Source organism: Anguilla rostrata, chromosome 9, assembly GCF_018555375.3.
Source record: "Anguilla rostrata isolate EN2019 chromosome 9, ASM1855537v3, whole genome shotgun sequence".
In the NCBI taxonomy this organism is placed as follows: domain Eukaryota; kingdom Metazoa; phylum Chordata; class Actinopteri; order Anguilliformes; family Anguillidae; genus Anguilla; species Anguilla rostrata.
Window position 1 is genome coordinate 32441630 of NC_057941.1, and position 26344 is coordinate 32467973.

The 26344-nt window shown below is 42.3% G+C and overlaps 2 protein-coding genes across 5 annotated transcripts; both read right to left on the reverse strand.

Annotated features, from left to right (window-relative positions):
* Nucleotides 1-925: 925 nt before the first annotated feature.
* Nucleotides 926-13030, reverse strand: LOC135263590 (UDP-glucose 6-dehydrogenase-like). Its single transcript, XM_064351820.1, has 12 exons — nucleotides 12910-13030; nucleotides 9818-9986; nucleotides 9432-9533; nucleotides 8830-9030; nucleotides 7821-8018; nucleotides 6350-6497; nucleotides 5882-5976; nucleotides 5343-5473; nucleotides 5076-5203; nucleotides 2787-2878; nucleotides 2162-2272; nucleotides 926-1713 (listed from the first exon to the last, which is right to left on the reverse strand). Exons 2-12 carry the CDS (start codon nucleotides 9977-9979, stop codon nucleotides 1609-1611), a joined length of 1473 nt encoding a protein of 490 aa, XP_064207890.1. The 5' UTR covers nucleotides 9980-9986; nucleotides 12910-13030; the 3' UTR covers nucleotides 926-1608.
* A 3308-nt stretch (nucleotides 13031-16338) lies between these two features.
* On the reverse strand, nucleotides 16339-25812 carry wdr55 (WD repeat domain 55). Of its 4 annotated transcripts, none has more exons than XM_064351824.1 (10): nucleotides 25674-25812; nucleotides 24916-24958; nucleotides 24743-24811; nucleotides 24423-24577; nucleotides 23913-24013; nucleotides 23615-23702; nucleotides 23221-23400; nucleotides 22962-23061; nucleotides 22152-22321; nucleotides 16339-18104 (listed from the first exon to the last, which is right to left on the reverse strand). In XM_064351824.1, the coding sequence occupies exons 2-10, from the start codon at nucleotides 24928-24930 to the stop codon at nucleotides 17768-17770; spliced, it is 1215 nt and encodes a 404-aa protein (XP_064207894.1). In that variant the 5' UTR covers nucleotides 24931-24958; nucleotides 25674-25812; the 3' UTR covers nucleotides 16339-17767. The 4 variants fall into 4 exon arrangements, with proteins under 4 accessions (XP_064207894.1, XP_064207892.1, XP_064207893.1 ...); XM_064351822.1 differs by having other exon boundaries at nucleotides 24743-24814; XM_064351823.1 differs by lacking the exon at nucleotides 25674-25812 and having other exon boundaries at nucleotides 24916-25180.
* Nucleotides 25813-26344: the final 532 nt, after the last annotated feature.

A 26344-nucleotide genomic window follows, 5' to 3' on the forward strand; every position in this document is an offset into this window, starting at 1 on the left:
ACTAGTAAATTAGTTTAGAGAGGAGTTTAATGACAGAGAACTCAAATGGACAGGTGAGGTCACAGTCAGACTATTTGCATGTGTACATTGCTGGTAAATGGTACACTGGCTGCCAGCAACTAACAGGCAGTTGAAACCTTGCTTTATATCAAGATTGGCCAATCTGAAACATCTCTGCAATCACAGTCAAAAACGTGAGTGCTGTACGAAGTCCAAAACCATCACCAAACTGAACAGCTACCAAACTGTTATATACAGTTAGCCCATATTGGATTGGATTGGGAGAGGTGCTGAGTAAGGATTACTGGAGACTGGAAACCACAGGAGTTTACAGAAAAGCTCCAACGGGTCTTCATTAAAATGGAAACCTTAATATTTTCTAAATTACATATTTTAGACTTTAAGAAATAATAAACTGTAGATCACATGTCATTGGCAAAAATTGTAATTGCTCTACAGTAATTTATTATAGTGAGTACATTATCACTTTATATGTGCTAATGTGTTAAGAATTAATTGGATAAACACATTTATCCACAATAAAACCACTTTATAGGGTTGAAGATCCACACTTGGTGGGGTGGTAATTTCAAGTTTGAACATTTTAAATGTTTGTTGTTTGTGATATACCGTAACACTCTTCTGAAATACACAGAGCTATAACAGCCTGTCCATGAACCCTTAGTCCTGAGTTCAGAACCCATCCATGGCCATTACTGCGGGCAGTTTAATGACTGCAGAGTTTATGTGCTTCCACTTAATGCATCCATACGGTGTAGTTTTATTATGGAGTTCAATAGAGAAAGTCCACAAATTTCTTTTTTTAATGTGCCCATAAAAAATACGTTTTATTGGCTTTAGATACAACAGACATTTTCGTAGTTCAATGAAAACCATTATTGCAGTACTGAAAAAGCTATATTGCATTATTTTAAATGTTTCACTGTATGACATAAACCAACTTGTCAATATGGAACATCACACAATTCTTCAGTTAAAAAGGTTTTTTTTTTTTTACAGCAAGAAAATAACCAAATGAATCATCAGCAGCTTATAATTTAGTAGCCACATTTGCTGCATTAAATAATACTAGAAATACTTAAATAAAAAGAAAGCAATTTTATACAGAAATTATTGCATAGGCAGTAAACATTAACTGGCCCACGGCTTAAATATTTCTGGATTCAAAGGAAAAACAGAACAGTAGTTTACAATATAACAGCAGTAACAGAAAGAGGCTATTTTATTCTGATTTGGAATAAGGCTTTTTCACTCATTGTAGAAAACAACAGCTAAACTCAAAGGTGAAAAAACCCTGAAAAAACAAACAGACAGGCAGACAGACACTTTTCAAAACTCCAAGTCCTCTGATGCTTTTAGACATAAAGCAGAATCCAATTCCATTTCCAAGTCTGACTTACTATATATAATATATATAACATATAACTATATATATATATATATATATATATATATATATATATATATATATATGACAACATATAAAAATGTGGCAATACTAAATATGAAATTGTAATTTTTTTCCTAATAAAACTGTTGAACCACTGCAGCACTGACCGTGACGCACGCAGAAACACAGCTGCTGCCTCACTGTTTGGTCCTCTTGGGTGCGGGTAGGTGGTCTGGAGTGGGCGTGTTCTTGCTGCCATTGAAGGATATTCTTTGTTTTACTCTTTTACCAATGGTCTCCACCTAGAGAGGGAATTCAAATGTTTCATTTGACTTACACTTCACTTACACTTCACCTTTCACTCTCCTGATAGAGGGTCACCTTTATCAGACAACCGAGGATCAGGAAAATTGGGATTGCACCGGAACAAATGGGGGCTCGTCTGGAATCAGATTGTCAAATGAGAAACGTAACAGGAGAAGCAGTTGTTGCTGTGCAGTATTCCTTTTGAGGGGCCACTAGCAGGTCCCTAAAGATCATCAAACTCACGCAAGCTCTGTGCTAATTGCTTCCACACCTACGCCTGCGTTCCCTCTCGTAGCGGGCCGTTCACAGCTCAGCCAGAGAGTGTGACTGAGGCCGTAAACCATTAAAAAGCGTTCGTCGCGTCCAGCGCGCTCTGATTGGCAGTCACACAGACGGCGGGGTGGGGGGGGGGTCTGTGTTTCCCGCCACGGACACCAATCTCACCTGGAAGCCAATGTGCTGCAGCTCCTCGTGCAAGCTGTCCAGAATCCTCCTGCCGTCGAAGATGAACGCAGGCTTCAGCATGGCCGCGTAGATCCTTTCATATTCCAGTTCCTGTCGTGCGCAAATGCAGGCGACACACAGGAAGTACAGACATTAATGAAACCCTTTGTGTGAGGCCAAATATCTATGTGCTTCTACACTCAATCATATTATAGCATGCATGGGCAGTTTCATAGCACACATCTACAGGTTTATAGCATATGTGCACACATTAATGGTATTCATGCACAGTTTTATGGCCTGCATCTATTCTTTAATAGCATCCGTACATAGTTTTACAGCACCGGTGTGCAGTTGTAGAGCATCTATGGCTTTATAGCACCCATATACAGTTATATATATAGTTATATGGACACTCGATAGCTGTATATTGGTTAGAACATCAATGCACACTCTAATAGCACGAACATACACTTTCACAGCATGCACCCACACACTCCAGTGCTACCGATGGTGCTGCCCCAGTTCCTGCAGCTGCAGCACACAGATTACTTTTTCCAAATTGAAGTACACTCCACAGCTCTATCCCCTATGGAACCATTGACCTTTGACCTTTGAGACAGACCTTGAACATGTCCCACTCCGTGCAGATGACGATGGCATGGGCATCCTCGCAGGCATCGTAAGGGTCCGCGGAGATGGTGACGAGACGAGAGACTGAGAACCGAGAGAGAGGTACAGGGAGAAGAGCGAGGGGAAGGAGAGAGAGGGGTTAAACGGAGAGGGATGGAGAGAAGGGGGGAAAGATGAAGAGGCAAGGGAGCAGGGATATAGGGATTGAGAATGCAGTGACAGGGAGAAAAAAGAAAGAAACAAAGTTGAGCCAAATAAAGAATGGGTGTCAGAGATTACATTTTCACAATTGCAAATAATATTTTTTATAGAATATATATGGAGGGTAAAATAGTACAAGTGCAACTACAGGAAAAAGATCTAATGCTTCCAGATGATGCACGTATCTATGGAGAGGGAGCAAAAGGATATTTTTATCCCATATGTCTGATACAGATGGAAACATCTGCTTAGTAAGCTGATTACTGACATCTGAAGTTCCGGGATGTTTAAATACAGGTGCGTTGGTCGGTTTCGTATAAATCTTGAAAAAATGTTTGTGAAAATTTTTGTCAGGTACAGACCCACTCCAGTGGAAGTCCCAACCTGTTTCTTTGTCCTGTATCTTGATGTCTGTGATGTCTCTGTGTAAATATTAATAAGTTGGTGAGAATATTGGTGTGTGTGTGTGCTTGAAAACAGGGTCTTATTAAGTCAGCCTGAACCTGCACATCTGAGATATGAGTGGGTTTGGATGCAACATTTTAACCCTGCATTCATGTCTGGTTCAGATACTGGCAGGATGTTCTAGGTCTGGTGACACACCATGCTCTGTGCCGCTCTTTTTGCACTGGTATATGACCCTGTTCTCTGGCTGCTGCTACAGCATGCCTTCCCTTTAATGTGTGTTATGGTGAATACATATGACAGCAAATCTTAGTTTCCCTGGTGATGCCCATATTTTCAGCTTCTCAGATTGGATGTGCATGTTTTGTGTTCACAGAAAAAATTGAAAAGCGTGCTACTAGATATCTACTTGAAATCAGCTCCGCAATCAGCACTTTTACTGGGTGAGGGTGGCTGGACATGCCTTCCTGTGTGTGTGTTTTGTTTATAAGATTAGTCAATGTGAACTACATTGAATCTATTTTTGAACTGATTATACACTGATTATACACTATATCACAGATCCGGAGGACGGAGTGTGGCGCAGTGGGTAAGGAACTGCGCTCGTAACCGAAAGGTCGCAGGTTCGATTCCCGGGTAAGGACACTGCCGTTGTACCCTTGAGCAAGGTACTTAACCTGCATTGCTTCAGTATATATCCAGCTGTATAAATGGATACAATGTAAAGTGCTATGTAAAAGTTGTGTAAGTCGCTCTGGATAAGAGCGTCTGCTAAATGCCTGTAATGTAATGTAATGTAATCTATGTAGGCTCTCAACCTTCGAAATGCAGCGCACATATATTTTTGGCTTTTTAAAATTTATTTCCTGGGTGAAAATTGTGTAGAATCCTGAATTCATGTGACCACTGTACTATCTGCTCAGTAAATTAAAAATGGGCCATATCTGTTTCGGTTGTGTGCAGCCAAAAGAGCAAGGTGACATTACACATTACCGATGGGAAAATGGCAAATGCCAGCTATATTTAGTTTTTACAACAAAATTAGGTGTTGACATGGAAGACTATTTCAATCACCTTCATTCAACTAAAAATATTTTTAGATGTTTCCAAAGAGTATTCTTTTCTCTTTTTTAAGCTATAGGTTAATTCAGTTAGAACGTGCTCTGTTTTTCTAGATGCCTGAAATAACTTACATATATATTCTATGTAATAAAGGCTAGAATAAATATGTTGTATTAGAAATAATGTTTGTAAGTACATCTTAGACAACTAGCTGATACTAACTGTTACTTCTCTGAAGCTCAGATCCCCACTCATAACCGTTTCCTCATCAATTGTGGATTTTGAAGCAGATTGCCATACAAAAATGAAATGAGGAAATGTTTGTAAAATAAACCTGGGGACTCAAATCTGGCCCTCGGGGTCAGTAGTACTGCTGGTTCTCATTCCTCCCCTCTAATCAGGGACTGATTTAAACCTGACACACCAGGTGAGTGTAATCTCTGGCCAATCAGTGACATTATTGGACCATTAGCTATCAGGTAGAAGAAAAAAGCAGCAGTACTGTTGACCTCGAGGGCCAGATTTGAGTATCCCTGTAGTAAGCAGTGCTTTGTTACCGTTACAGCTGCGGCACATTTTTGGGCAGCCAGAGGAGGCGATAAAGACGGGGTACCTCTGGATGGGTCTTCCCCGTGGGACAGGTCCTGAACGATCTGCTCCGGCTTCACCTTCGGGTCGTAGATGTGGAGGCGGGCGCCCTCGTCCATCAGGTACCTGCTGATGTAGATGGTGGAGGACTCTCTGCCATGGAAACAAGAGGGGGCGGGGTTTAATTTGAGGAAGAAGAAAAGATTGTGACAAAAACATTTGCAGACTGTGAGTGGGTGGGGTTGAGGCAGAGGGAAGGCGACTGAAATATTTGGGGGGCCCCCCCACTTACCTGGTGTCGCCAGTGTCCTTCTTGAAAGCAAACCCAAGCAGGGCGATCTTCTTGTCCGTCACCGTGTTGAAAAGGCAACCGATGATTCTCGAGGAGAAGCGCTTCCGCTGGTAATCATTGATCTCGATCACCTAGACAGAGAGCAAGTAGATGGACAGACATCTTGTATCATAACCTGACCTTAGCAGTGATGAACGGTGCATAATTGGGTGTTGTGTCACCAAGGGAGGGAGGAGCCCAGCTTGTCCTCATCTCATCCCATGCCAGGAACTCATTAAAGCCCTTTGAAGTGCAGGTTTTTAGGTCAGTCAGTGTTCTAGAACCCCATTGCTTTCAATTACCAGTATCAACTGTTACATCAGCATTAGAATGTTCAGTTAAGAGCATTCTAATCGCATATTTGTGATCTCATACCTGAAATGGTTAATGAAACAGACCTATGAGTACGACTGTTCATTTCAAACTGGGAGAATACAAAGAAAATTAGGAATGCAAACTGGTCAAAAAAGGAAAGATTGTTTATTTCAGGAGCCACACACCTGTTGCCAGTATCTGGCCACCTCAGGCAGGCTCAGAGCTTCGCACAGGTAGACGAGGTTGAGGACGTCCTTCTGGAAACAGCTGCCCCCGAAGCCTGCAAACAGACGGACAGACAGACGGACGAACGGACAGATCAGCACTGCAGCTCACTGCAAACAGTAACCGCAGAATGAATAGAAATACAATCCACCGTACACTCCGAGGGAAAAGGCTGAGACTGGAAAAGAAAGAAAAAAAAATTGACAAATGACAAATTGGATTTCATGGGCTGTTAAAAGCGTGGCACACAGTGACCTTTCTTCACATTTGAAGAGCCCCAGAGAGGCCACACAGCAGACATCTTTTGGGGAATAATGGAGGTGGGTTACCCACAAGTTTGACTCACACAGACTGCTAAATTCCAGCAAGTCTTTTAACCGTCTCCCCCCCTTCCACCCACCCACGATCCCCTCCTTCCCCTCACGTACCCACACTGGCCTTGAGGAAGCGGCTGCCGATTCGCCGGTCGGTGCCGATGGCGTGGGCCACCTCTTCCACATCTGCCCCAGTGACCTCACACACTGCGCTGATGGAGTTGATGCTGCTGATTCGCTGAGCGAGAAAAGCGTTGGCTGCCTGTGGGGGGGTGGAGGGGTCAAACGGAAAGGACCAGCAGTGGAGAGTACAGAAAGAAAAGGGGAGGGAAAACCAAAAAATGATTTAGTTAAAGTATTTTAGTCTTATATTTGCACTTACAGCATAATCTAATTTCTGTTACTTTTTTTCTAAATAAGACAAAATATTGCCAATGACACAGTTTGACTCATTTCCAATGGGGTAAGAAAATCTTACTTATCAAGCAAACATTAACGTAGAACAGCTAATGCTTTATACTTGAAAACAAAAATAAAAGATTTTTAAATCCCATTACAAGTCTAAAACACTTGTTACGACAGACTTTGTTTTTCAGTGCACAACCAACACCATTTTAAAATTGGGGGGGAGAAAGAGGTCAAGCTAGAGGGGGAAGGTAGTTAGTGTGGTCCTTCTACATTCACCAAATGCAGAAAACACAGGAGAAGAATACAACACAGGCTGCCAAAAATGTGCCATCCAATTCCGGACTCATGCTGAGACGGTTGTTGGGAGGGCTTTCAAACAAAATGTTCGCTGTGGCTGCGGCATAGCTACAAGGGACAAGGCACATCAATACGCCATGTTAGACTAAGCTGCACAGCTACACAACCGTAGTCCCAGTAAAATAAGCGAAAAGAAACACTCCACGTTATCTGAGAGCAGAAAGCAGGTGTACAATAAGGCAGCTCTGTTCGCGCATACGCGTGGACATGCGGGCAGAAGCCATAATGATCTGTGGCTGGCAGGCCTGTAAGGTAGAGCATGACTGGCCAAGGAGGGACAGCATCAGACTGCCGGAGCCGGCTGCGTGTGATGCGTACTGCTGTGCTCTGATGCGCACTGCTGCGCATGTGTACTGCTGCTGACTGCGCAGCCCAGATGGAGGCCTGTGGAGGGAAAGGAACTGGCAGCTGGCACCCTTCACTTCAGAGGATAGTGTTTGCTGAGTCTGCATCTTTCAAATGAATGCCTTAACCTCCTAAGACCTGGCAATTCATTTTTTTGGTCCCCTGTAGGGGACATGAGTCTTTGGACTTAATCTCAAGAACCATTTATTCTGCTATGCTGTAATCTACACTACAAGGGACATTCAATAATAATAAAATAAATAATATTTTTGAAAATATTTTCATTGCAACATGTTTTTTTTTTCCCATTCAAGACACCAAGAGAATATGTCAAAAACTTGAAATACATAACTTTTTTTTCTGGGTATCAGGAGGATATACTGCACTGTACCATTGGGATGGGCATAATAGCACATGACTGGCTATTCTAAACTGTGCGGAAATATGAAAACTGGGTACAAAAACCAGGGCGCACCAGTTTTGAAAGCTCTGAAGACCAGGTATTGGTGGTGATGATCTTGCTCTTGGGGACCCAGTGCTCATAGATTCTGTGCAGTGCCTCGATTGCCCTCTGACCCTCAGGGGTCTCATCTCCTCCAATCAGCACCCGGTCGGGGTTCTTCAGGTCAGCGATGGCCGTTCCCTCCGCTAGGAATTCTGGGTTGGAGAGGACCTGGGTGTGAGCCAGATGAGACAAGCATGAAAGTTTCTGCTGATGGCCCTTGATTACGCAAACATCGAGGCAAAGGACAAAAAAAGTGAATTTGCCACCTTAGGAGACAAGTCCAATAGAGAACAGCGGTAGTCATCTCTGGTCCACCCACACTAAAGAGCCCTAGACAAAGTGCACACACTCCCCTGTGTGACTGTTTCACACACTTCAGACAACACAGGACAACAGCGGATAGCTTTCTCTCAGCCTGAGGATCCCGGGCTGTTTTTTTTTTAAAACAACCACCCCTGGACTTGCGCTCAACGCCCTTCTCTCTCACCTGGAAGCTGAGGCTGCTCTTGGCCTTCTCTCTCACCTGGAAGCAGAGGCTGCTCTTGGCCTTCTCTCTCACCTGGAAGCTGAGGCTGCTCTTGGCCTTCTCTCTCACCTGGAAGCTGAGGCTGCTCTTGCCCTTCTCTCTCACCTGGAAGCTGAGGCTGCTCTTGGCCTTCTCTCTCACCTGGAAGCTGAGGCTGCTCTTGGCCTTCTCTCTCACCTGGAAGCTGAGGCTGCTCTTGGCCTTCTCTCTCACCTGGAAGCTGAGGCAGCTCTTGTCCTTCTCTCTCACCTGGAAGCTGAGGCTGCTCTTGGCCTTCTCCCTCATCTGGAAGCTGAGGCTGCTCTTGGTTCTCCTACCTGGAAGCTGAGGCTGCTCTTGCCCTCTCTCTCACCTAAGCTGAGGCGTCATGCCTGCCTCTCACCTGAGACTGAGGCTGCTCTTGGCCTTCTCTCTCACCTGGAAGCTGAGGCTGCTCTTGGCCTTCTCTCTCACCTGGAAGCTGAGGCTGCTCTTGGTGTTGGCGTTGAAGATGCGGCGGATGCTCTCCGCGGCGCGCACCGGCACCGTGCTCTTCTCCACCACAATCTTGCAGCCGCGGGACACGTCAGCGATGCGCCTGGCGCACGCCTCGATGTACTTCAGGTCTGCCGCCCGCCCCTTCCCGATGCCGAACGTCTTTGTGGGCGTGTTCACCTTAAATTGAGGGAAAACGGTCGCCGAATCATTGATATTTCCACAGCAAATTCCTGGGCTAGACAGCTATAGTGCAGCTCTCTATAGCACAGCATACATATGTGAGTTCTTTTTCAAGCAATGCAATCTACACTTCTTTAAAGAGCGATGGTCCTCAACCTGGGTCCTGGACAAACACGTTTTCTGCAGATTTTTCAGTGATTAATTGATGAGTTGAAAGCAGGATTAATTCTAAAGCAAGGTTAATTCACCTGACCTGTTTTTAGGATTGAATTGGTTTCTGACATTAATTTAGAACCATAAACAAATAGGCTGAGTGACTGTGAAGGACCAGTGTGGGAAGTGGAATTCAGGGTTAGCCTGAAGGGAACCCAGGCAGGGAAGGGAAGGGTTGGTTTTACCGATATAAAGATCAGGTCTGCATCCTGGATAGCTGTATCGATGTCCGTGGAGAAAAAGAGGTTGACCCCTCGACATGACTCCACCACTTCCTGTAGTCCAGGCTGGCAAGGGGTAGGGCATACAAGGTTAAGGCAAATAGGTTATATTCCATGTTCTGTTCACATTGCATCTTGGGTAGTATGTTTATGCTAGTTCTAACATGCATTCGCATTTACTCAGTAATGTTACACTAAACATTTTCTAAACTGAAGTATACTATGTTATACATAAGAATACTTGAAGCATAATTAGTTTTTATCAAGTATACTTGGCTTAGTATACTATTTTTTCACATGGGACACCAGCACGTTGTGTACTCCCCTGCCCACCCCCGCAGAACGCTCACCTCGAATATGGGGAGGTTGTCGGAATTCCAGGCCCGAATGCGGTCCTCGTTCAGATCCACCACCGTGACCGTCACCTCCGGGCACATCTGAGCTATGACGGTGCAAGTGGGGCCGCCCACGTACCCCGCCCCAATACAGCAGATGCTCTTCACCTCCACCATCCTCGCTCTGGGTAATTACAATCATGGGTCAGTAACTGCAATCTGATGACAGTAATGAAGGGGTGAGGATGGAGAATGAGAATGACGAGAAAAGGAAATGCTGAGAAAATGCCAACGAAAGCGAAAATGCTAATTTATCCCTTTTTACAAGTTTTTTTTTCATGACAATCACTTGGCAGACACTCTTATCCAGAGTAACTTACTGAAGTGGAGGACATCAGTGTTAGAGAACATCTCCGGAATACAAATGTGTAATATCACCAAGAAGGCACAGAAGGATCATCAAGAATCAACAGGCGTAAAGTTAGCCGAAAAAATCAACAATTTGTACTGTAAAGAAAAGGAAGCCATTCGGATAATAAAGCTATCTTTACACATCTGTACTTCTAAACAATATAGCTCATTCAGCAGCTTATACATTCAGCAGCACTATAGCTCATTTACCACCATGGAGCCAGTACAGACAGGAGACATGACCTGGCACATGCTGGGCGGGGGTAGGGGGGGTTGGGGGATTATCCCTGGGAGGAAAGGTGTGTCTGATGTGAAGGGTCTAATGATCTGATGGTCTAATGACCTATTGAGGGTTGCAGTAGTGCAGATGGGTAACGACCAGCACCTGGACGAAGAGCTGGGTTGAGGAAATGCTGAGGAAGGGGATGTTGTGCAGGAAGAATCTGACTGCCTGACATTGCGGTGTGATGTTTTGGACAAAAGCATCAGCCAAATAAATGTAATGTTCTCGGAGAGGGACAGTTCGCTGTCCAGTACCACTCCCAGAAATCCTAGCAGATGAAGATGGTGACACTGTGGTGCCATACAGGGTGAGTGACAGGTCAAGTCGGGGATGGGGGGTGGTGGGCTATAACAGCATCTCAGTTTTAGCCAAGTTGAGTTTTAAGTGATGGTTTGCCATCCATCTCAAGAAGTCTTGTAGGCAAGCTGAGATGTGGGCTGGGACCAGCGTGTCACAGCGGGGAAGGAGAGAAATGTTGTGTGGCATCAGCGTTACAATGATAAGACACACCAAGGGAGGAGAAAACAGAACCAAGAGACTTTTTTATAGAGAGAGAAGATGACAGGATCCAGGATCGAAAGCTGGGGGGCACCTGTCGAGAAGTTTCGAGGTCTTGAAACTGTGCCTCCCCAAGCAAACTGGGAGGAGCGACCCTGGCGGTATACAGCACACCGTGTGAGAGCTGAGCCGCGGATGGTAGTCAAGGAAGACGGCAAGAAGTGGTGTGTAACTGTGTAAAATGTCGCAGAGAGACTGAGGGAACTGAGAATGGAGAATTGAGGAGAGCGAACCTGCTTTTGCAGGGCACAGCTCATTTCTGTCTATGAGGTTTGTCTCTGTTTGTCAGTCAGCCCTGAAACCAGACTGGTGAGAATCTAGAAGGTCAGTTTGTGAGAATTCCATGTGAGAGGCCACATCACGGAGTGTCATAAACTCGACTTAAATAAAATCCAACAAATTAAGTGCTTGCTTTATCACCTACAGGCCACAGCATATGCATAGCTCAGGTGAAAGCCTCTTCATTTAATCTGTAGGAATTTAGCCCAAGGCTACATGTCAATTGCAGATGGGACTCAATGCCATCTGTGATGTGTGCTCTCTCTCATATGGAATTTGTGCATTCCCTGAAGATATTAATAAAATCTTTTTACCTCAGGGACTGAACTAGACAGTCTTCCTTATGTTTCCCACAGTTTTATACTTTACACTTCATTCTCTCTCCACTTCAGACAGCATTTCTGTATTATTCCATCAACCCCCCTCCCACGCCCCCCCAAACCAAGCATGGTGTACAGGCACAGAGACTCCTGTGTGTAGCTGTCACAGTTATCCGAGATTTTGTCAAGCTTCCACATGAACACACACACACACACAACGCACACGCACACAGTCCCCTCTCTCTATCACTCACACACCGAGCTTTCACAGTTCCCCTAGCCCCGAACCTATTTTCAACATAAGTCAGTCATTTTTCTAACCTTCACCCCCGTATTAATGTTTAAATAGACCCCTCAGTAGGGAACCTTTCCAGACAGAGGCAGACTTGTTCTATTGACAGCCATGGAGCAGCAGAGAGGTTCTCCAAGCTCCGCCCATCTCCAGAAAACTACTGATGGGAACATTTTCTGTGCCGGGCTGTTTGTACTGACACATGGCAAAGCTAAAGCAAGAAGCCGGTAGATGGGGCCCCCAACCCAAGTTCTTGAGATCCGCAAGGTCAACTGGTTATTGTTGTCATTTTAAAAACCAGTAAACAGTTCAGAGCCAGGGAACTACAAACAATTTAATTTGAGTCTGTAATCAGCTGCTCTAATTTACCGAAAGTGCTAAAAAGAAAAAAAAAGAAAAGAAAAAAAAAATATCTTTTAACATTTAACAGTAAAAGAAGACGATTGACATACATTCGCATGTAAATAGCCTAATATACGAAATAAACGTAGGGGAAAGTATATCTCAGCGACACTTAAATTATTTGTTGCATTAGTAACTTTTACACAGAAAAACATAACGAAAAGGTAGGCTAAACTACACAGGAAAATATCCGCATAATAAAACAAACTTTTGCCCGGCCAGATTTATAACGTTTGATTTTTTACATGATAGTAACCGGACATTAAACAAAGAAAATAAAATCTCATTGCAGCTCGGGTAACCTACTGCACATGCAGTGACGGTCAGACAAGCCGTACCACCTGTAGCCTGTTAAGTTAGACCGCTATTCAATATACGTAGAAGAATAATGTTATTACCCGTGGAGTTTAGTCGAGGGAACAATCGAACGTTTTGTTATGTTTTGACAAAATAACAGTTAGAGGCAGGGGTACTGCTTAACATGCACACACGCAGCTAGGTAACAATACAAGGATACGTTTAGCAAAGTAAAAAAGTAGCCTACAATATTTTTATAACCTACCTTCAAGAAGGATAGTCGCTGGGACAATGTCGCAATGAAAGTACCAAGTTTTCCCCCCTATTATAACCAGCACCTCTCTGCAGCCCTGGAGGCTGACAGTCTGGTTTTTGGGTATAGGTGGGGGCGGGTCACATTCCTTTGTCATCATTTCCTCGCGCCCCGCCCCCTTTCCCAGCAAGTCGACGGTGTGAATCAGGCTACTGTTAATAACGGGTTTCTCAATTATGACACTGCACTGTTCAGTGCTCCACGAATAATTTTGATAGAAATTGGCTTGTGAACATCAGCGATTCATTTTCTTGATCAGAAATAATGCCGTTGCTTTCTCGGCATTTCATTATCGAGTTTCTATCCTGCCACGTTGCATAAAATAAGAACTCTTCCTTTACTGCAACTGTTCCTGTGTAGTATTTATTCAAGTTTATTTATTTTAATGATGCATGACTGTACAAAAAAAGAATTAGGCTACCAACCCATGCGCTCAAAGTTTTTAACAAAGTAGGCTATATAACAAATGAATGGTGCGTTGGCTTCTCATAGATAATCATAGAAAGGAAAGACGGGAGCCCGCACTCTTAATGAATTGATATAGATTATGAATGTCTACGCAACAAAATCATTTTCATTTTTATTCCTATTTGACAAAGAGACAGACACTGAGGACGGCTTAGGCCGAAACATGTCTACAGTATACTATAATAGATATATAATCTATATCTATTCATTAAGAGTGCGGGCTCCCGTCTTTCCTTTTAATGATGCATGACTGAACATGTTCCGAGAGCTTGTGTTTCGACTGAGACCCGCGAGTAACACCAAACGGTACTGTACGATTTGAGTGCAGCTGTCAACTCACTGCATCTACATTTTTGTTAACTGGCCAATCTGAGCATTCACCAATATCCGTGTGCCTCCCGTAATACGCTACATCTTTCAATTGCCGCTTCAATGTCTGTAGGCCTAATTTGTAGTGGTTACAGGATAAATGCATGCCAGGCTGTGTTTGCGTCCCTGAGGCACAATCATCCACTGGCACTAGATAAATTTGACTGTTTATCTCCTCCCACAGCCCTTTGCATCTCTAATTGGCCTTTTCTGTCAGTCTTATTATGTATTACATGTCATTCTCCCTCAAATTTGGCCTACAATTTTCATTGCAGGGTTCTCAAATTCAGGCCCAGAGGATCCCAATGTGTGCTGATTTTCATTTCAGCCACATTTACAACCTCTGAATGGTAAACAGCTGAAAACGGTTCATAGAGAAGCCTAATGTTTATTGAAGATTTACTTATCCTTGGGAGCAACCTTATGTCAGAAATAGCTCTGCCAGTCATGAACAAATATTCACATTCCAGAACTTTTAACCAGTCAGGTCAGCTAATGGCTTCATTTTGTAGTATATTACAAATAATCCCACACTAAAATTGTATAGCAAATAAAGGATTGGCCAAAGAAATATATCACATGGGTGTCTAATCTCATTTAAGCAGGGCCAGTTTGGTGCACCATTACATACATAAGCAACATGGCCATTGACATTTGAATATTCATTTAATAATGTGTTCATAGTGGTCTGCCAAACAGAAATGATCTTGAAGGGAATGTCCCAGAAGATGGACACACCATGTCAAACTTCCATGTATACATTTAACTATGGTCAAAATAAAAAGTTTGAATTTCTATTTCAAAATGTCCTTATTTAAATGGGCCATCTATAAAATACAAGCCTGTTTTCTTGGGCCTCAATTTAACAACTTCAAGGAGGGGGGGGGGGGGGGGGATCTCCTCAAACAGTTTTGCAAACCTCTAACCTGTAGACAGAAAACATTCTGGGTACAGAAACTCCATATTAAAAGACTGGGTCCAGTTACACAGGTCATGGTTTGTACTTACAACACCCAGAAGCACATGACGAGAGGAGGCCTTGATTGGGCCTGTTGAACATTCTGCCACCCCTTTAAATCAGGCCCCTGGTATCGCAGTAACGGCTCCGAGGCGGCAGGCAGACGCATTGCCCGCGTGAGACTTCCCCCTGGGGGAAACTGTGGCCCACCCTGAGGCTGCAAATCCCTGCATATATAAATAAGCACTCCAGCAAACGTGTGACTGGGGGAAAAAAAACAGCCCACTTTTGGCTCACTCAGGGCCCCATTCAGGGAGAACGCTGTAAGATGGAAAAACAGCATTTGTTAATCAAATAAAAAATAAAATAAAAAACATCTGCATGTGAGATAGTGTACATGACTCCAGTCATAAGTCTTACTGCATAAATTGTAATAAATGTGTGACTTCGCAGAACAGGGTTTTAAAATTCAGTAATTATTTAGCACAAAAGTAGCCTCTTTATCTTGCTTGTCTTGCCCCAAGGAACAAAAAACCTTCTATGCTACTTAGGCCATACAGCACGTCCCCCAACATTTACTTCCTTTTACATAATTTATTTGATGCTTTTACAACATTTACATCGTCGTTTTCATGGATGAGTGGTCGGGCTCAGAATCACTAGGACCACCACCAAATTCTCATAAACTGTTATATTTCAGAAGTAATAATGAGTGAGAGGGAGAAAGAATTTTTTTAAAATCTAGCAAGAGAGGTCGAGGGGGTTGAGCCTCACTTTCACAAGGCCTCGTCCCAAACGCTAACATCTGTGAGGCATCGTTAGCACGGCCCCAAGGCCTGTGCCGCACCACCCACTCCCACACCTCCCAAGGTACGGGTCACTAAATCTCATGAGTGAGCGCAACACTCTGCCCCTTCTCTCCCCGACTCAAACTCTTTCTGTAAAAACAGCCCATTTAGTTATATCCTGCAGTCGTAAAAAAAGGAATAAAAATGAGTCCTTAAAACTTGAAACGCAGATATTGCGTTGAACATCTGTCCTCTTGATCAACGCCCATTGTCACACACCTGGGGAGAGTAATCACAAATAGAGAAAGGGCGAGAAATGTTAGATTTATGGTTCTCTGGCTCCTGGTTTCCAGCCCTAAGAGGCCCGGAATTACCTTTCTTTGTAGTGCCAGTGGGCCCTGCACTCTGTCCCCACCCCTACAGAGAATAAAAGACTCCATTCTCACTAGACCACCTCTTAACCTCCGCCTTCCTTCTTTAACCCTTTCAGGAGTAGGATTACACAATATGTGGTTAGAATTTTATGAACTGAACATTCTAATGCTGATGTAACAATCACAACTGGTAGCTGAAAGCAACAATGTTCTAGAACACTGACTAAGAATTTTTTGGAAGTTAAAAAAAAAAAAAAAAACATTCCAAAAAACTTGCCCTACAAAGGGTTAACAAGGCAGAGGCAACTGGCCCAATGGTGCTCATTTAAAAGTGTGCAACATGCAAAGGCTTGTATAAGACAAATCCTAGGGACTTAATTCACCCTTCAGAAAGCACACCACAAAATGCTCGCATACACTCATGAAACATTTACATTTCATTTTATTTTACGCAGAACTCGCACACATTTGAAACTTCGGCACAAACATACAAAACATTAGCAAGAAGAAAAAATAAACTGACATACTTAAATGAACGTTTCAGAACGTTTCAAACGTTTCATGTGTATGTGCAGGCTGTGTGAGAGCATTTCATGCATGTGTGCAAGGAAGGATACGATTTTCAGATACACAGAGCTGACTGCACTGTATCTTTGCAGGAGTTTACACCATTAGGAATATAACCACGGAACTGCTATTTTATGGCTAACTGGCTGGTATGGGCATCTTTCTTTGTTAGTACATGCAATTAAATGCTGTGTTTGTTGGCATCCAACACTTCAAATAGTGCACTTCAGCGCGGTCATATTGAAAAGAATAACCTAACCATGCTGCTGAATTAACATGGCACACCCTTCCCATGATCCTTCAGCTCAGAAAGCCCTCACTTTCTCACTGAAAGGCTAATTCTAACACTCCTGTCAGACTCTAGACAGGCACAGCCTGGATGTGGTCTTCTGGCTAGACAGCCGAGCCTCACACTGGAACACCAGAAGTGAAAAAAAATTATAAATGTCTTGAATATTTCAAGTAAGCCAAAGTTTTCCAACAGAACTTCCTTCCATGGCTTTTCTATTGTATATATTAACTCAGCAATCCATTTAAGAAATGTCATGGACTTTTATTGTCTCACATGAATTGATGGGGATATTATTAGAATTAATTTCTGCATCAGATATTTCAGTATTTCAGTGCCCAAAAACATACGCACACACACGCACGCACACACACACACACACACAACTTTATCAGCAGGCTTGGTGTGAAGCTGCCAAGAGCCTCAGAAGTCCTGGTGCCCCATGTGGGGTGGCTCTGGACCCCTGAAGGGTGACTTCTGACCCCTTAATTAGCACCAGACCCTCTCCAGATCCCATCTTTCCTCACACCCTCTCATTGGGGCCTCTCAGGTTTCACATGGCTCTCGAGGGAACCCATTACATGTGAATGCATGAGGGCCTACGCAAGGAGTCAGGACTGTAAGTCACTACATTAGTCTTCACTTTAAAGCAAAACTCGTACAAATCCTTTTGTATCAAAAAATATTGGGATGCCACTATGAATGTTCTAGTTTTTTTTGGAAGTGTATACTAGTGTCCAGACGACCAAGTATGATCTGCTCCTGGCATCGTTTCAAGCACTGGTCAAACAGCGGGTCAAACTATGGTCAGAAGATTCGTCCCTGTTGGGGGTGGCCGGGGGGTCTGGAGGTCAATTTGTGACAAAGTTCCGGGCCATTTCACATGCGTCAGGAACGTCTCCCAAGCCGCCGACCAATCTGCATGACTTGCGTCATCGGCGGAACCCAACACCGCACGCGGAATCCCATCTCCCCCTCCCGCCAAACTTCCACGCAATCAATCGCTCCCGCTGTCGCTGTCGTCTCCCTCTTCCTCCTCCTCCTCCTCATCCTTCTTTTCTTCCGTCTCCTCCATCAGCCCGGAGAAGAAGTCGTCCCCGGTGCCGAAGGCCTTCTTGCTGAGGGACTTGAGCTTCTTGCCCTTCTTCTTGCGCCGCCGGTAGTCGCTCACCCCCATGTCGGGCAGGCCCGAGATGTCCCAGAACTTGACCAGCTGGTCGTGGGCGCAGCTGGCCAGGAAGCGGGTGTCACGGGACCGGGCGATCTGCTCCACGGGCTCGCCCACGTGCTGCCCCACGCTGCCCAACACGCGGTTCGGGAGAAGGTTGATGGCCCTGTGAGAGGGGAGAACCAGAGGAGGAGCTTAATGCCTTTAAAGTGTGAGATCACAAATATGTGATTAGAATGTTCTTAACTGAACATTCTAATGCTGATGTAACAATCACTACTGGTAACTGAACACAACAGAGTTCTAGAACACTGATTTATAATTTTGAAAGAACATTCTAAAAAACTGGCTCTTCAAAGGGTTAACTGAGGAACACTTTACATTTTGCCTCAATCTGGGACGCCCGATTGCAACTGTAACATAAAATTTCTGCTGCAACCTTTTGTCGATGCCACACACAAACATGTGGCCGCCTCAAATCATGCCATCGCTTCTGTCCATTCACTCCACAGTTCAGCAGTTAAGCTCATACAGACAGCTACACTTTGTGTGCAGCCTGTGTGGGCAAACTGCGGTTGCTGACGGGTGATTAAATACAGATGTCTCTCCAACTCTAATCACTCTGTCCCTCGGGGACGCTATGGCCAATCATAAGCCACCCTCTGGGCAGTGGCACAATTGGCAATGGCACATTTCAGATGTAATACCTAATTATAAGGCCCTTCCACACTCTATAAATAGTGCACTAAGAGGATCAGCCACCCTGCAGTGACAACTGAGGAAAATATTAATGCATCCATGTCTGCAGGGGAAAACATACATCTTTCACGATTGGTCAACAGGCATATGTGCCATGCCTTGATTACCTTACACTATTAACTTTGAATAGCAAATGAGCAAAGGACCAAAAAAGCACCAACACCCCCACCTAGTGGCTAAACTGGGAATAGTTTCTTGTGGGCTGCCCTGAATGGTGTTTTTTTATTCAAATTAAAGACTACCTTAAACAGTTTCAGCAAAGGTTCAGTGTAATAGCAATTTCAGAGACTTGGCTGAGTGATAATAAAGAACTGCAGGATGGGTTAGAGGGCTATTAAATATTTTGGCAAAACAAAATCTTTCATCTCCTCCTCCTGTTTGTGATGTCTGCTCTTAAATGTAAGGTTATTGGTAATATGACAACTGTTATTGACAATTTGATGGAATGTGTAACCGTTGAAATTAAGGTTGAAGGATCCAAAAACATATTAATTAGTTGCATTCATAGAACACCGGAGTCATGCACTGATCAATTTAATAAGAAGATTTTTGAATTATACGAAAAACATAATGATATGGTGATTTTTGTTTGTGGTGATTTCAACATTGATTTGCTGAAATCCAATGATCATACAAGAACTACAGAATTTGTTAATACTATGTTTAGTTTGAGTTTCTATCCGTTAATTGAAAAACCTAGCAGAATAACAAAGGATAGTGCTACTTTGATTGACAATTTAACAATTTGCTTAGAATAAAATCACCAGAGACAATTATGGCTTTTAAGGTAGAACTTTTGAATCATGATTGGCAGGTAGTTTATGTAGAGGATACTAATGAATCATATGATGCATTTTTAAATACATTTTTGACACTTTATGACTGACATTGTCTGTTGAAAGCATATAGACAAAATCCTAGAAAATAGGGAAAACCATGGATTACAAAGGGGTTGGGGAAAAGCTTGTAAAAAGAAAAATAGGCTCTATAGGGAATTTATCAAACATCGACCAAGGAAAAGGAGGACACGTATAATAAATACAAAAACAGATTGACATTTATTATGAGATTGCAACAAAAAGATTATTATAATCAGTTGTTGCAAAATCATAAAAATAATATTAAGGCGACCTGGAGTGTGTTTAATGACATGATCAAAAATAGTAGTAAAAAGGATTTTCCAACATATTTAGTAAAAAGTGATCATTCAATTATTGAAAATATAGAGGAAATCATTAATGAGTTTAAAGATCATTTTGTAAATGTAGGCCCAAATTTGGCAAAGGAAATTAACCTTCCTACAGATGAAGACAACAATTGCGATTTTGCGCAATTCAATGTTCCTTGGTGGAGTTTGTGATAGCTATGTGTTAGAAGTGGTCAGAAAGTTTAAGAATAAAAAATCCACTGATGGTAATTCTATTGATATGTTACTACTAAAAGAAGTAATTGACTGTGTGACCATCAACATGGGTTTAGGAGTAATCGATCGACATCTTTAGCAGTGATGGATCTTATAGAAAATATTGCAACAGCAGTAGAAAAGAAACAAAACACTGTAGGTGTATTTATTGACTTACGTAAAGCGTTTCACACAATCGATCATTCCTTACTTCTGCATTGGAACGCTATGGTATAAGAGGTGTCACGCAGCATTGGTTAAGAAGTTATTTAAATAATAGGTTTCAATATGTAAAAATTAATAAAACTGAATCACATTATAGAAGAGTAACCTGTGGTGTTCCACAAGGTTTGGTATTGGGACCCAAGTTATTTATACTTTATTTAAATGACATCTGTACAGTATCTAATACGTTGAAATTTGTTACTTTTGCTGATGATACAAACTTATTTTGTTCAGGGGAGGATATGAAAGAGTTACTGAAAACAGTAGAAAGGGAATTGATAATATTTTTAAAATGGTTTGATACTAATAAGTTATCACTAAATGAAAATAAAACAAAATTTATGGTGTTTGGTGGTTTTAGGGATAATTGTGAAATAAAAATGGATTTAAATGGAGTTGAAATTGAAAGAGTATATGAAACAAAATTCTTGGGAGTGCTTATAGATCATAAACTCTGTTGGAAGCCACATACAGAACATATCAAACTGAAATTATCTAAATCTATTGCTATTCTTTACAAAACCAGGGATCTGTTGAATAAGAAATATCTGCATATATTGTATTGCTCACTAATAATGCCATATATGTCATACTGTGTTGAGGTCTGGGGAAATGCTTATAAAACAAATATAGACCCTATAATTAAACTCCAAAAAAGAGCTATTAGAATAATAAATAGAGCTGGTTACTGTGAATCTAGTAATCCATTATTCATAGGGTCCTACACCTTAACATTTTTAGATATTGTGTATTTAAAAACATTGGAAATACTTTTCAAAGTCAGGAGTAAAATTTGCCTTCCAGTATGTATTCTACAATTTTTTAAATCAAGAGAAGCAAATTATAATTTATGAGGGTTGTGTTATCTTTGAAACATGTAAAGTGAGAACCAATGTAAAATATAGATGTGTCTCAGTTTTGGGAGTCAAACTATGGAATGGCCTTAGAGATGAGTTGAAATTGTGTAGATCTCTGTTGAGTTTCAAAAAAGCCTTAAGATGTAAAATAATTAAGGATTACAATTTAGAGTAAAAAAATAATTTGTACGAATAAAATGTAAAACAATTAAGGATTACAACTTTAGAGTATTTTTTTTGTACTACTGACATTCTGGGTTATATTATGGATTGTATAGGATCGGCAATAATAAGCCTTTTTTGGTCATTGATTGTGTGAATTCTGTTGTGTGAAATGGATTAGTGTAAACATGTATGACGATGTATTGTCTGTTACATAAACACACAACTTGTCAAATTTTGTTCCTTATAATGTGTGACCGAAATAAACTATATTCATTCATTCATTCATTCAAATTTGAACAAACTTTCATATTTTGTTTTCTCCCAGGTGAACGTGAGAGACTCTCTCACTGCTGAAAGTTCTCCATCATGGTGAGTGAAAATGGGAGAGCACAGATAAGCAAATACTCTAAGTTGTTATTATTATTATTACCCCCATAACACATGCTACAAGCGCTACTTTTCAGTCCAATCATTGTTAAATGAATAGTTTACCGAAGCAGCTTGTGGAGATTTAAGGTGCTAAACTGACCAAAGAAGTCACTTGTCTGATGAGATGGGGGACAATCTTACCAAATTAAATCCTCTCTCCCAAGGCAACATTATGTCCCACTTTTCACCACCAAGCAATGCGACCAAAACTTGACACAAGACCAAGAGCATTCTGGCACAAAATGGCTGCCGTGCCTCAACCAAGTGGGTGCTATGCATTGCTGGTGGTAGTGGTGAGTTTTCCCCTTCGCTGTGAAGTAGATCATGAAAGGCGCCAGATAAATGATATCCGTCATTGACCAGCGTGACATCTGACCTTATGACACCGTCCATGGAGGCCGCGCAGAGGATGCTGTCGGTGATGGGAATGACGCAGTCCACAGACTCCGCCCTGACGGCGAAGCGGTCGCTGGTGGCGCCGAACCCGTTCCAGTTGAAGATGTAGATAGTGCCTTCGCTGGAGCCGCACACCACCTTGCGCCCGTGCTGCGGGACACAGGGGGGGAAGGAGGGGCGCAATGGTCAGGCATCTAGACTGTTCCTACATCAGGCCCGAGTTTTAAGGTTCTCGTAACCATGACACTTGGATAATAAAGGTCTGCGAAGGCAACGTTTGTTTACAAAAACAAAACCCGTAGACAAAATGAATAAATAATGGCAAAATGTAGGCACGTGACACCAATTTTTTTTTTTATTACGTGAGAATATTCTCTGAAAATCTTTTCAGTGTTTAGGTCTGAGGAGTTTTCTACTTATTACCAAATACCCATTTATAAAGCTGCATCTCTCACAGAAACCGTTTAGATTACATAACTTGCTCAGAAGTTAAATACCAGTTTATAACTATGCAGTGTGTGCAAGCAGCCATCTTTTTTAATTATTTGCAATTAGGAGTCCACATTGCTGACCCTGAGAGACAGACTCTCTACAGCCTGTAAGACTTGTCTCCCAGGTTCTAAGACATTTGTTAATTCCCCCATTTTGGTCATTACTGCGGCAATAATGAACAGAATGCATCGTAATGTTTCTATATATGCTTGGTTTTGTAAGTCACAGGGTAAGAGCATTTACTAAATGCATGCTGAGTAAAGTTACTGCAGTGCTACACGGATAAAAACCCACTAACTTTCATGATGGCCACAGAAGTGAGATCTCCACTCTGGAACTCTGACAGCAGGTCAAACCGTCGCCTCTTGATGTTGAACACGCCCATCGTCCCGTCACCGCTGTGAGAACAAAAGGCATTATAGCAACCAATCGCAGATCGGCTGCGAGTCCAGCAAAGGCCTCACGTTTTTCCCACTCTCCGCTAAAGATATTTCTCCTTCCTCTCACCCTCCCCCTCCCCCTCCCCTCCACACCCCTACCGCTCCCTTTTTTCAGACCTGGAAGTGAGCAGGATCTTTTTGGTCTGGTCAATGGCCAAGCCGCTGATGTAGTCTTCGTGATGTTTCAGGTCCATGAACGCCGTCCCCTTACGCATGTCCCAAACTTTCAGAGTACCGCCGTCGTCCCCGGTGGCCAGCAGGTTCTCATCGATCAGCAGCAGGGCATTGATGGGGACACTGGACAGGATGGAGGAGGAGATGAAAGATTTGATTGATGAAAGAGAGCAAAGGCAAAAGTATTTGCATTTTGCTTTTTTATTTATTTATTTTTTAAACTTAGCTTCCCCCCATTCTTTCGAATAAGTTTTTTCATACTTTCTCAGTGCACATGGAAAGATGTGTTTACTGCATTGCAGAGCAATGTTTCAACAGCATTTTTTTTTTTTTTTACCTGTGTGCCTTGGCAATGCGGGTGACCAGTTTCCCTGCTTCCACATCCATGATGTGGATGGACTTGTCCTTGGACACACTGAACAGCTCTGGGCAAAAAAAGCAAGCAAGCTGAAATGAATTCACCTTACTGCATGGTATTAAAACTGAACAAAAAAAAAACACATTATGCAACCTGTTTAAATAGCACACTGACAGAAATGCATTAAAAATTCACATTGGCCATATAAGCCAGTTTCTTGGACTGGTAGGCTAGGTTTCTAATGAACACAACAGTGCCGCGAGTGTCTGTCACTTACTCTGGCCGTCCTGAGAAAAGGAAAGTTCGCGGCAGGACTTGAGATGATGTCCGGAAGACCAAAGCTCCTTGGTCTCTCCCTCTGTACAGGAGTACGAGTAGCTATGGGAGAAAATAGGCTTTACACGAGACAGCTCGAGCTTGCCGTGTAGCGATATACACAACATCTAAAAGTCTATCCATATCCTTATGAATCATAGCAACATATTTATTTAAATGTCCAAAATCTAAATGGCGGTTTGCTCTCTAGATCAGATAGATAATGCAAGTAACAAAACTGATTTTAAACGCAACAAATGTCACATAGTTCGACTGAAATACAGATGTCTCAATTGTACAAATGTATCGACAACACAAAATGACGAGATATAATCGGGTTTCTGAATGAGACAAAAAAACACTAGCCTACATATAGCATATAAATGGGTCTTACATATTTCACGTGACAAACAAAAAATCTAATCTCTTCACACATGTGGTCTGTGACAAACAATCTTACACATAAGCTTACACGTAGATGTCTCCATCGATGTCACCAGCTGCAAGGATGTCCCGTGTCGGATGGAAAGCAAGGGTGTTAACGATGGCTTCGAATCTGATGTCTTCTGGAGTTTCCCGAACTCTCGGTTCTTTTGGTTCTTCTGGTTCTTCGGTTGCATCGTCCTCCTGTGTAAAATCGTATATGCTATGCATGTTTACACAACCTTTCATTGAACTCGTTTTCCATACATGATGAAATTCCCCACGTTCTTGACGAAACAGTTATTTGTTGTTAACGTTAGCAATATGTTGTTGCTTGTCGTAGCCTAGCAAGCAACTTAGTCACATTACCTCATTTGTTTCGCTTGAGACTTTTTCAGTAGAACATGTTTCATTTGAAAAGGCGGAAAACCCAACTTCCTGCTGACAAACCACAGTAAAATAACAACACTTCAACATAAATATTACCTTCGAAATCAAACTACTTTAATCAATTCTCTACACAGAAATACTCATGCTCTCACCATGGACGCCGCCATCTTCGTGTCTCTGACGTCACTGCAGGACCTGAAATCTCACTTGATGTTTAGCAACTTTCGGAAATAAAAACGATTCGATATTGTGTAAGACCATCGTTCAAAACAATGTTACCTGTATTATAGTAACTAAATATAAAAACAGATCATTGGACCAAATACTGTCATGAAAAACCGAAAATAATTATTAGAAAATAATATATCTTCCAGGACCATATTAATGGCTAGCATGTTAGTTCAGTGCTGAATACCACGCCCATCGGAGGGGAAAACAATGTGCTACCAAGGGCTGAAACACTAAGAAAATGCCTGTTGCTAGCTAAAAACATTAGATTTAAGCATGTCAAAGGATTATTTTAGCACCCTATGTCTACCTGCGTTAGTCTAGCTCTAGCTTGCTACTTCAGTGTAGTGACAACGTTATAACGGTCTCTGGAATTTGCCTGGCTCGGGGGGCTTCTGGTGAAACTGATGCAGAAATTAACCGTAGTTTAAACATGGTAGCTAGAACTTAGCTAACGTTAGCTACTTATTACCTGCAATTTTATTGACGTTAGCTACGTAGCTATCATTTTAGCTTCCCCTTCTACAAGCTTGTTGAAACAACGTCGCTAGCCAACTCCAACTTATTTCAAATGACAGGAACGTACTGTAGCCTGTAGCTAGTTGACACGCCACTAGACTCCAATGATAGGACAGGTTTTTCGATTCGGCAGCTTATAAAAACTTAGTTCTGGGTTCTTTACCCAGTTGGTAGTGCATCCCACCACACACCAGCTTTTAGGCATTTTTCTGTTGTCTGCTAGCAGACGAAAGTGACAAGGAGGCACCTTCACGCAATACAAAGTCAATGGAGAGCGATGAATTGTTTTCCCCTCCGGTGTGGCGGGACTTAATTTCGCTCTGTCTCTGTTGCTTCGAACATATGGTCTGTCTGAGTACGTATTAAAAATTGGACTGCCTTGTTTTGTAACCTCCAAAAATATTCAGAGATCATCCAATGTGAGTTCATATAAATTTACTTTTTAAACTAAATTTGGACATGATAAAGAGCACGGTAAGGACCTGGCGCCTTCAATCTGCAAGGTTTAATTCTCCGTCATGTATGTCACATATCATACACAACACATTTTCAACGTACAAAAATGCCAAGTTACTCAGACATACAAAGCACTGTCTATAACTCATTAATTCGAACTGGCAAAATCTAGGCCTGCCATTAAAAGTATTGATATCACAATGACTACAAACAATATAGGCTATCTTGCATGACCGAAATTAAAGAAGCTGTATTCCAGAGCAATGCTATCCAATGTATTCTAAATAGTTTCAAGTCACTAAGTTTGCTTCCATTTTAATAAGTCCATTTTGCGTGTGTATGTGACATTTTGATTGGCTGGTGTAGGTGAAATGACCA

Bases quoted from the DNA above. Each gene is read 5' to 3' on its own strand.
- LOC135263590 (XM_064351820.1), bottom strand. From the start codon at position 9,979: ATGGTGGAGGTGAAGAGCATCTGCTGTATTGGGGCGGGGTACGTGGGC. The intron at 9,031-9,431 runs GTAAAACCAACC...CCTCAATTTAAG, and splicing joins CAGACCTGATCTTTATATCG to GTGAACACGCCCACAAAGAC. The intron at 5,474-5,881 runs GTGTGTGGCTCC...CTCTCTGTCTAG, and splicing joins TGGCCAGATACTGGCAACAG to GTGATCGAGATCAATGATTA.
- wdr55 (XM_064351822.1), bottom strand. The intron at 24,014-24,422 runs GTAAGCTTATGT...TTTCTCCCATAG, and splicing joins ATCGATGGAGACATCTACGT to CTACTCGTACTCCTGTACAG. The intron at 18,105-22,151 runs GTCAGATGTCAC...CCCCTCTCACAG, and splicing joins TCCATGGACGGTGTCATAAG to GGCCATCAACCTTCTCCCGA.